General features: G+C 42.5%; 1 protein-coding gene across 1 annotated transcript; it reads right to left on the minus strand.

Moving 5' to 3' along the window:
- Nucleotides 1-2,616: 2,616 nt before the first annotated feature.
- Nucleotides 2,617-3,519, minus strand: TEDDM1 (transmembrane epididymal protein 1). Its single transcript, XM_069546222.1, has one exon. The coding sequence runs from the start codon at nt 3,517-3,519 to the stop codon at nt 2,617-2,619; it is 903 nt and encodes a 300-aa protein (XP_069402323.1).
- Nucleotides 3,520-12,019: the final 8,500 nt, after the last annotated feature.

A 12,019-nucleotide genomic window follows, 5' to 3' on the forward strand; every position in this document is an offset into this window, starting at 1 on the left:
CATTCGCATGCCAAATTTTAACAGGAAACAAACAGCCCTTGGGTATGTTTTCTGGATACTTGGTTCTGTATTTTTCCTGACCTCCTTTCCCCTCCCCCAACTTCGTTTGAACCGGTACTTGGGAGACTTGTTTACTGGGTTGGAGAGTGAGAGGCTTGGCTGGGGGTGATGCGGATGTAGTGCCCTCTGGTGGAATTTTGTGAGAATTGCAAATTTCTCCACATAACCTTAGAAGTGTTTGGGAAGTCTTAGCTGGCCTTCAAGGCTTCTCTGTTACATCTCAAATACTATATAGTAAATTAATAACATTCAAGTTTATTATCTACACTGGATATTTAAGAGATAATATGTTGGGGATATCAACTGATTACTTGGTTTATCATTATAAAATTTGATCTCAAGTGACTAGAAACGGGCCACTGGCAGCATCTGCTTTTTCATCATCTCCCATCAGTGTGTATGAGAGGTAAAGAGAAAAGGAGTTCCCGCACAAAATGTAATTGAAAAGAGTCTAGGAACCAAGAGTTAAGCAGAAATAGCAAGGATCAGAAAACTTGGTCACAACAATTCTTACTCTCAGCTCTCACTCGGATCTGAGCCCAGACATTTAAGGCCTAGCTAGAGGTTGAGAGCTTGCCAGACTTTCACTCCCAGGGGAGACTTCGGGGTGGTCATGGACAGAAAGTGACAGGCGCACTCTGGGGGGTCTATAGAGTATTTGTACTATGCTTCTTGCTCCAGCTGGGCTTTCTGGCTGACTTTCTTCCTTTATTTCCTTTCTTTCAACAGTTTATTTATCTGACTGTGAAGGGTCTTATTTGCAGCATGTGGGATCTTCATTGCCTCATGCAGATCTTTCATTGCTGGCACCACAGACTCTTTAGTTGCGGCATGCGGGCTCTCTGGTTGTGGCACATAAGCTGCAGAGCACACAGGCTTCAGTAGTTGCAGCATGCAGGCTTGGTTGCTCCAAGGCATGTGGAATCTTAGTTCCTCAAACAGGGATCAAACCTGCGTCCCCTGCATTGCAAGGTGTATTGTTTACCACTGGGCCACCAGGCTAGTCCCTCAACAATTTTATTTTGAGGGTCACTCCCTTTTCCATTGCCATTGGCGAAGTCCCCGTGGCCCAGAGGACACAGTCACTGGCTTCAGTCAGACACACCTGCACCTGAATTCCTGTTTTGCCTTATACCAATTACAAGACTTGGACAACTCAGCCTGCTGAGTCTCAGCTTTCTAGAGGTTCCTTATAGAAACACACGTGAGGATTAAAAAAATAATAACAGAGTAAACATTTCAGAAACAGCTTGGTGGATTTCCTTATCCCAAGAATGAGGAAGAAAGTGGGCCCATTGCTAAGGAGGTGACTCAGGCTTTAGTATTGTTGATGTCTTCCAGAGGTTCCCAGAACCTTGGGTCTGTCCAGCAACACATTTTGAAGGAACAAGAATGTGGAAATTCTGGAAGCAAATAAGCCTTTATTAAGCATCACCTATGGTACCTATTTGGTGCGTACATAGGAAGTTATGTAACTTGGCTATGACAAAGTCCTTACCTCTTAGGAGACTACACTCAAGTTGGTGAGGAAAAACCTACCCAGGGAAAATGATTGCAGAAACAGAACAAAGCAAAGTGTCAGCCGTGTGAGCAAATTAACAAGGCAAGTGTAACATAAGTGCTGAGGAGTTCCAGAACAAGGGAGTCAGTAGGAATTCTTGGAGAAGGCCTCCTTGGAGGTGCTCAGTGGGATTGGGATGAAGGTGGCTTTTTTGCTGGGTGTCAAAGAACATGGCAAAGATGTGATTTTGGAATGACTTTCTGTGAGATGCAAGACAGTGAAATTTGCCACGACCCAAGGGGGACAGGATCTAGTAAATTATATGTACCGTGGTAGTGATGGTGACTGGGATATGAGTACTAAAGGAGGAAGTTGGACAGAGATTGGACATTTGAATTCTATAAAAATGTTAAGCCTGCAAATCTGAAATGTCACCATAGCAAAGCATGAATAAAGTTTTACTTTATTAATTTGAATTTGAAATGAAGCCAGGCATTAGAAAGTGTCGGGGTAGAGGGTGGGGGAGAGTACAGTTGGCAAAAGTGTCATTTCAACCAATATAAATTATAAATTCTGTGTATCTGACTTTCACATGGTGGTGCCACTTTGCTAAGCATGCAGAAGTACCCACTATTTTTTGTCAGAATGAGACTTGAATGATGCTAGTTTTGAGCTGTGAGAAATCAGTATTCCATCAGGTAAAAGGCAGGCAGTCACTTGTGCCTGGAGAAACATCTGGTGGTGAATAACGGACTTTCCTCTCACCCCTTCATAGCGCTCCCCCCCCCATTGCATTCTCTCCCCCTATGGCTCTCCTTGCACACTTCCTCTTACTCCCATCCCCTAACCCCATCAATCCTATCAGTTTCCCCTTCATGTCTCCTCAATGATTAGATGTTCAGGGACAGGAGGTGCGCTGGCAGATGGAGACCAGTGGCTTTCCTTCATGGCCACTATGTCTTCACCAGGGACCAAAGAAGATATAGTGCATGTCTGGGAGAGCCCACAAGAGGGTAGATGGGGTTGACAGTGAGCCAGGCATTCCAGGCCCTGTCTCAAGGTGAACTCTTTGAAAGCAGAGCCTGGTCATCTTTCTCTGACTGCTCCACTTCCTGTAGCAATTGGTAGAGGGGTCTCCTGGGGTATATGTAACATGGAGCTTCTCTGGACCCCGTCAGCTTCCAGCTAGGATAGTAGCAACGATGCCAAAAGGAAGATACTCCATAGATTCCCAGCAGACACAAAGCGTTGATCATTACATGCCAGCAGAAGAAGGTGGTAACAAACATGATGTCACTAATGTTATCGTCCTCCCACGGGTAGCCAGAGACTGGTTTGTACAGAATGAACCCTGCCTGTACCAGCCAGGAACCCATCATCTGAAACAGAAAGGTCTCGATCACAGCGAGTTGAAACGTGTCAGGAGCCCACAGCTTGGCGGTGAACACCAGCATCAGCAGCAACACCACCAAGATGAGCAGAGAGTGGACGTGCATCTCCACCCCCACGGAGTCCTGGACATGCGACACCAACAGCAGCAGGAGCACATAAAAGGTCAGCACCAAGATCCCTTTTTCTAGGGGCACACAGCGCTGAGGCAGCAAGTTTTTGCTCAGGATGTCTATACAGCCGTTGAGGGTGAGGAGGATGAACATGGTGAGGTGCTGCCACTGTTTGGCGTACATGAATCTTGGTGGCAGGTCCCTGTTCATCAGTGTCAACCCTCTCTCAACGCAGCTGATCTCATATGCCATCAAGCCAAAGCCAGCCAGCATCTTCAGCAAACCTCTGTGGGACATTTTCCACAGCCTGGCCCATCTCCCCTTATTCTTGGGAGGCAAAGAAGGATCCGGGAAAGAGTCGCTGAATATCACAGCTTTGGAGACCACTACTGCTCGATACAGTCCATATGCGAGTAGGAACAACCCTGGATACACGTGACCGATAAAGGTTCCCATTGAATCACAAATCGATCTAATGAAAGCGAGAAGAATAAAACCCAGGCACGTCCTTCTAGGGCCACCTCAAGGTCTGGACTTTGGATAGAGTTGCCTTCCACCAACTTTTATCATTTCGCCCCACCCACCACTCCCCCACAGAGAGGAAATGCTTCTTGAAACAAGCCTACAGCTTTAGTGGCATAAAGCCTCATTGTTCCATTCCATTCTGGAACACTGGGAACTAACTGGCTTCTGCCAAAGAAGAAAGCTGGTGAATGTGCCTTTTAGGGGGCCCCCTCTAGGGCCCTTGGGGTGCTTCTGGTCATACTTGTCCCTTTCTCCCATGGCTTCCTCCCCTGGGACTGCCTACCCAGCACTCAGAGAGAGGAGGATGGAATGGGACTAGGGGTTGCCATGGTCTCAAGAGGAAGCCTGAGCACTTAAAAATCCTCGGGTGTCCTTCGGCACCTCTCAGACATAACTCTGGCCCAATCACAGGGTTTTCTTTCTGGACACATATTTAAAAACATTTGGATACATGATCATATTTCGCACCTATCTGGCTTTTCTATTGTTCTTTTATAGACTTGCTTTGAGGATCACCAAGAAAGCTTGCTTCCTCTCCACCTCTTATCTCTTTACATTCCCATAGTTGTCTCCCTACATCAGCATTTAATAGCCATAGGGACTTCCCTGGTGGCTCAGATGGTAAAGTGTCTGTCTACAATGCGAGAGACCCAGGTTCAATCCCTGGGTTGGGAAAATGTCCTGGAGAAGGAAAAGACAATCCACTCCAGTACTGTTGCCTGGATAATCCCATGGACAGAGGAGCCTGGAAGGCTACAGTCCATGGGATCACAAAGAGTTGGACATGACTGACTGACTTCACTTTCACTTTCACATGGTTCTAAAATGCTGCCTTTTTATACTGATTTTAGGGACTGGATATTTTGTACTGTGTCAACCTGACTAAGCTTGAGCCATGTTTCCCAGAGTTACCTTCCCTATATGGTTTGAGATTGAGTTGACTGCAAGAGAAATTTACACAAGAATCTGAAGATGAAAGTAAAGCAGCAACCTAATACACTCTAAAGGTATAGGGTACCAGGTGCTCCTACAGCTCACACATTCAGTTACTGATCTGCTCACCTTGGTATGGGCAGCCAGGCCTATCGCTCCCTCAGCTTCTCCTTGTGTAAAGGACACAAGCTTCTGCAAGCCACCTGCCACTGAACTGTGAGGTGATGAGAGGAAGACAAGCTATAGCCTGTCTTCACAGGTTGCAATTTGTCCTTGCTCTTTCCCAGTTTTTTTCTGACTGCTACCACACAGAGATGAAAGCACTGCCAGCCCACCACACAGAAGAGAGCCAAAAGCCTTCCATAGACTTCTTCACTCCAAATGTGTAAGGTCTAATGTCCTTGAGAAATTCATATTCCCATGATCCATCTCTAACTGATACAAGAAATTAAAGCATAATCCCTAAAATGCTGGTTCTGTTGAGAGGAGTGACTCCAGTGAGCTGGTGTTGGCCATTTGGATTTTAACATGGATTAGCCCATCAGTTTCATTTATCTATGACTCCTCTAGTGTCTAATGCATCTCAGAAGACAGAGTCCTAGGTATTGGGTAACAGCCAGCTGAGTATAAGGAAGAGAGAATGATGAAGAACAAAGTACAGGGAATGTGATGCCTACGATGGTTTTGGGTTTATTGTAGGAGGTACAAGCAATAGGAGTTTCTCTGGGGGTGATAATTATGCTGAAGGAAGAGGAAGTTCTCCCCTCAACATGAACAGTCCTGACCTCACAGTCTGCATAACTATCCTTCTTTAAGGTACAAGCACTGCTGTGGGGCAGAGAGGCAGCACCTGTATGCTGACAGTGCCCCTAGTGAAGAGGAGGAGAATTTACATGCAGCTTGCAGCACTGCCTCTGAGACCTCACTCCTACCCAACTACCTGTACATTCTCAAATCTAATCAATACCAAACAAAAAGTTAAATCTTTCTGCCCTTGAGGATGACAGCAATTCAGATTTCTTCTTGCTATTGAGAGATTTGGTGGGGCTAGGGATTTGAGCGTGAAAGTAAATTAGGAAGAGCTTAATTCTGCTTTCTGAGTGAGTTTGGTCTTTTAAAATTTTTAACATTAGGTATGTTTTATTCAATGTATAGTCATTGTATAAAAATGAGGTAAAATACATTCACAAAAAAAGAGCACTGCAAGTCATCTGTAATTCCATAATCTGGAGGTGACAACTGTTTTCTTTGAGATATAGAAACACCATTCTAAGAAGGCAGCATGAAGAAGTGAAAAATGCATCAACTGGAAGTCAGAAATCTGAGTTCTCCTTTGACTTGCTGCATGTCATACCTTTCACCTGAAAAGAAAAATTGTGTTGAACTTAACCTTCTATTAAAGTGAAAATAATGGCATGAATATTTTTGCACAGAAAGGAGAATATTTATCTCCTGTCTCCATCTCCCTTCTGGTGAATTATCAAAACCCTGTGAGAGCACCACAGGGCTCAATGATCAGAGGAAGGAAATCCAAGGGGGAAATCTGAGTGGCACTTCTGAAGCAAGTCAGGAGGCAAGAACCCCAGGGATTGTCTTGGGTTTTGGGATTTGATCTGGGAGAAGCACAAGATGTATTGCTTTTCTGCATATCCGCAGGGCTGGGACAGGAAGCACATGGTCTGCAGGCCTCAAGGGGAGCCGCATTTGCTCACTCTTACTGTTGCTTCTACTACTTTGAGGCTGTGATCCTAGTGAGCTGGGAGCAGCAGAGCTTCCTCCAGCTCCCACACTTTCCTTGACAGTTGTTCCTGGCAACTGTGAGCCAGAGACCAGAGGAGGACAGAAAACAGCAGCACTGACCCAATAGCAATGTGAGGTTGAAGGTGGCACATATGAGGACAAGAAGCCCCACTTCAGGTCCCGTCCGGTTGCTCAGGCACCAAATCTGCATGTTTTTCATTACAACATGAACATCCTGATCAAGACTTTGAAGATAAGAATCGCCCACCCCAAACCAGATACTGCCCATGAGTAGCCAAGAAGGAAGCCAAAGGTAGTGAATGATTAGCAGAGCTGGCAGACAGCTCCAGGGTTTGTGGACACTGAGTGCCTGAAGAGAGTTTCATGAGGAAAACTCAGGTTGACCACAGGAACCCATAGAAGTCCTCAGCCTGGTTGTTCTGTGGTGAGACTTCCCTCAGATCTGCACCCCCCACCCCAGCCACCACCCCATGTAACTGAAGGCCCCTAGACACAGCCACTGCCATTTGTCTGGCATGAAATACCAGAATGAGCCAGAATGCCTTCAGAAATTCAGTAAATATGAATTTACTAACTGCTGTGGATTCTACTGAGTACAGCAGCATATAAAAAAGTATATGATGTTAGTCATCCTCAAAGGGCTTACCATTTGAAGGCACACATCTCTACACATACACACATACTCTCAAACCAAACATTAGGGAAGTATTTAGACTATCTTGGTTCTATAGTAATCAAATGTCACATAGGTAATTTTAAATGTTCTAAAACATTTGATAAAGTTCAACACTTATTGATGATAAACTCTTACCAAAGTGGGTACAGAAGGGAACATATCTTAACATAATAAAAGGTATTTATGACAAACCCACAGCTTACATATTACTCAACAGTGAAAAGCTGAAAGCTTTTCTGCTAAAATCTAGAACAAAATAAAGATGCCCACTCTCACCGCTTTTATTTAATGTAGTGTTGGAGGTCCTAGTCACAGTAATCAGGTAAGAAAAAGAAAAGTTACCCAAAGTAGAAGAGAATAGGTAAAATTGTCACTATATGCAGATGACGAGATACTATAAATAGAAAACCATAAAGATTCCAGAATTACTAGAACTGATAAATGAATTCAGTAAGGTAACAGGATAGGATAAAGATTAACATGCAGAAATCTGTTGCATTTCTTTGCACTAACAATGAAATATCAGAAAGGGAGAGGGGAAAAGAATCCCTTTTAAAATCAAATTAAAAAAAAAAACTTAGGAGTAAACCTGACCAAGGAGGTGAAAGGCCTATATGCTGAGAAATATAAAACATTGATAAAGGAAACTGAAGATGATACAAAAAAATGGAAAAATGTCCCGTGCTCTTGGAAGAATTCATATTGTTAAAATGGCCATATTACCTAAAGTAATCTATGTATTTAATGTGATCTTTATCAAATTACCCATGACATTTTTCACAGAACTAGAACAAATAACCCTAAAATTTATATCAAACCACAAAAGACCCAGAATCACCAAAGAAATCCAGAGGAAAAAGAACAAAGCTGGAGGCATAACCCTCCCAGACTTCAGACAAGACTACAAAGCTACAATAATCAAAACACTGTGGTATTGGCAGGAAAACAGACATATGGGTTAATGGGCAAGATAGAGGGCCCAAAACACCCATGATCAATTAAGCTTCCACAAAGGAGGAAATAATATGCAACGGAGAGAAGACAGTCTCTTAGCAAGTTGGGAAAATCTGGACAACTGCATGTAAATCTATGAAGTTAGAACACTCCCTCACACCATACACAAAAATAAACTTAAAATGGCTTAAAGACTCAAATATAAGACATATGACATAATAAAACTAGAAGAGAACATAGGTGAAATATTATTAGTAATGTTTTCTTAGGTCAGTCTCCCAGGGCAATAGAAATAAAACCAAAAATAAATAAATAGGACCTAATTAAACTTAAAAGCTTTTGCACAGCAAAGGAAACCATAAAGCAAAAAGACAACCTATGGCCTGGGAGAAAATATTTGCAAATAATGTGACCAAGGGCTTAATTTTTCAGAATATACAAACAGCTCGTACAAGTCAGTAACAAAAGAATTAAACAGCCCAATTTAAAAAAGGCATTTCTCCTAAAGAAGACATACAAATAACCAGTAGGCATATGAAAAGATGCTCAACATCACTAATTATTAGAGGAATGCAATCAGAATTACACTATTTCACCTCACTCCATTCAGAATGACAATTATTAAAAAGTCTACAATTATGCTGGAGAGGGTGTGGAGAAAGGGAACCCTCCTACACTGTCAGTGGGAATGTAAATTTGTGCAGCTACTATGGAAAACAGTACGGAGGCTCTTTTAAAAGCTAAAAATACAGTTGCCATATGAGCCAGCAACCCCACTCCTGGGCATATATTTGGAGAGAGCTATAATTTGAAAGCATACTTGTAACTCAATGTTCATAGCAGCACTATTTACAATAGTCAAGACATGGAAGCCACTTAAATGTCCAATGACAGATGAATGGATAAAGAAGATGTGATATATACATACAATGGAATACTGCTCAGGCATAAAGAAGAATTATTGCCATTTGCAGCAACATGGATTTAACTCAAGACTTTCATACTAAGTGAAGTAAGTTGGAAAAACAGACAAATACCATATAATACCCTTCATAAATGGAATCTGAAATATGATACAAATGAACTTACTTACAAAGCAGAAACAGACTCAGAGACATGGAAAACAAACTTATGGTTACCAAAGGGGAGAAGGGGTGGAAGAGGGATAAACTAGGAGTTTGGGATTAGCAGATACACACTGCTATATATAAAACAGATAAACAACAAAGTCCCACTTATAACTCACAGAACTATATTCAATATCCTGTAATACACCATAATGGGAAAATATGAAAAAGGATATATACGTTATGTAACACATATAATACATATACATTATATGATATATATATAACTGAAGCACTTTACTATACACCAGAAACAGACACAACGTTGTAAATCAACTATACTTCTATAAAAAATTTTAAAGTAAAAAAATATTTTCTAACAGCAACATTAAAAAGATGAAATTAGTTTTATAAGATATATTTCTCAATATGTCCACAATATCATTTCAACATGTAATATAAAAGTTATAAATGAATTATGCTTAATAAATGAAGTATTTGATTCCATATTTCATATTAAGTGTACAAACTCGTGTTGTGTTTTACACATAATGGCACATTTCATTTCAGACAAGCCATGTTACATGCTCAATAGCTACATGTGGTTAGTGGCCGCCATATTGTATTATGTAGATTCAAACAGTATAGAATGACAAGTTGAGTGAATTTTAAAGTTTTAGTGAAAAGAACAGTTCCTGGTGGGGGTAGAAGTTTGTTCAGAAATGGTATCTAGACAGCTACACTATAAACTCAATGGTTGTAGGATTTTAGTATGGTGCTGAACATCTTTTAATTTACTTTCTGTTTGCAAGGGGCACTATCATGATCATCACCATCAAAAAATGACTACAACTCACCTTGCTGCAAGGCAGAAACCTACTGCAGGAAGAGAGCAAGCCAGAGGTGGGGCCTTGAGCAAAACCACACAGGGAGTGGGTCTGTGGAAATCAGAATAAGGTCAGAGCCCATCTGTTTATGTGCCAGATTTTCATCTTAATTTCAAATACGCATTACTAAGCCTTGGGCTTTGTCACTAACTTACCAAAACAAAGCCATGAGAGATGGAAACAACATTCTTATTTCTAAGTTTGAAGGGACATATTTGCTTTATTTATCCTGGCACACCAATTCATAATTCTCCTCTTTGAAATTTCCTATAATAGGAGCTTTATACCTCATTGCATAACCATGGCTTAGGTTTCACAGTTGGTATAATAGATTTCAGGGTGATCACATTTCAACAGCTGTTTTTTTTCTGAAAACTTTTAGCAAGGTGGCAACACATACTCACATTATCTCTGTTATACCTATTTCTTCCTTTACGACTATGGTATTAACTCTCACCCATGGCTGAGGACAGAACTCAAGAACCCTGAGTCTGTTCCTCCATAGATCAATCCTTTTCCACCCCAGAGTATGCATCCCCAAATTAGGAGTTAACCTTTGTGCTGTCTTGTGAAGGATTCTTAATTCTGCAATTTGGGAACCCCACTGTAAACTTCAAAATTCCCTGTGAGAGATGCGTCTGTCTCACCATTGAATATTCTTGTTTTCCTCCCACACTATAGGGTGTTGCTGGGGAGTTGCCACCCAGCCAGGGACCATGTTACCTGAAAATTCTGTGACTGAGTCTGGGCCAGTGGGATGTGTATGGAATTGCTATACACCGCTTCAAGACATGGCACATAGAAACCTCTCTCCTATTTTTCACCCTTTCTTTTTCCATATCTGCTGGCTAAATACAGAAGATTGTGAGGCACTAGAGAAGGACAGGCACTAGAGAAGGCCAGAGTCACAAGATAGGAAGAGTCTGACTTCTGAGATACTAGGTGAAAGGCTGCCTATGCTACTGTGTGCTTAGTCAGTCAGTCGTGTCTGACTCTTTGTGACCCCATGGACTGCAGCCCGCCAGGGTCCTCTGTCCATGGGGTTCTCCAGGCAGAAATACTGAAGTGGGTTGCTATTTCCTTCCCGGGGATCTTTCCAACCCAGGACTCGAACCCAGGTCTCTTATCTCCTGCATTGGCAGATGGGTTCGTTACCTCTAGCACCATCTGGGAAGTTGATCTACTAACTAGAAATGCTGGCATTTAGAGTGTGGGAGAAATAACCTGTGGTGGTAAGCTGATGTGATTTAAGGGTTTATCTGCTTTAAATCAATTAAGCTACATTGTCTACCAAGCCTCCAACAGGCCCACTGGGAGCTGATATAAATGTATCTCTTGGCCATCAACTTTGATGTGCAAACTACCTGAAGGGTGAAGTTGGTTGCTCCCAACTCCCTCCTCGCCTTCAGTATCCCGAAGTCTAGAATTCTCATGTACCCTGTCCATGCCACAGTTTTTGAGGCCAGGAAAGTGAATTCTCAGTTTCCCTGGAACTATGGCTAGAGAGCACAATAACTTGATGGTCCCAAAGCTTCTCATTCTCATTATGACCTTTGCTTCATTTTGGACACAGTCTTCCAATAATAGGGCCACACATTTTAATGAGGTACAGTGTTTCTCATCATTGACCAGTGTTGGATAAACCTTCACCCCAAGGACTTCCCTGGTGGTCCAATGACTGAGACTCTGTGCTGCCAATGCAGGGGGCCTGGATTCATGGTCAGGGAACTAGGGGCTTCCCAGGGGGTGCTAGTGGTAAAGGACCCCCCGCCAATGCAGGAGATGTAAGAGACCTAGGTTAAATCCCTGCGTCAGGAAGATCCCCTGGAGGAGGGCATGGCAATCCACTCCAGTAGCCATACCTGGAGAATCCCGTGGACAGAGGAGCCTGGTGGGCTTAGAGTCGCCAAGAGTCAGACACGATTGAAGTGACTTAACATGCATGTATGCAGGGAATTAGGTCCCACAATTAAGAGTTTGTTTGTTGCATGCTACAATGAAGATCGAAGATCCCAGTGCCAACCCAGCACAGGCAAATAAATAAATATTTTTAAAACAAACAAGCAAAACCCACTTTACCTGAAACTAATGCTACCAGTAATTAGTTTTTTACTGCTGTGCCACAAATTAACATATAATTAGGAGCTTAACCT

This window comes from Ovis canadensis, chromosome 12, assembly GCF_042477335.2.
Source record: "Ovis canadensis isolate MfBH-ARS-UI-01 breed Bighorn chromosome 12, ARS-UI_OviCan_v2, whole genome shotgun sequence".
Lineage (NCBI taxonomy): Eukaryota > Metazoa > Chordata > Mammalia > Artiodactyla > Bovidae > Ovis > Ovis canadensis.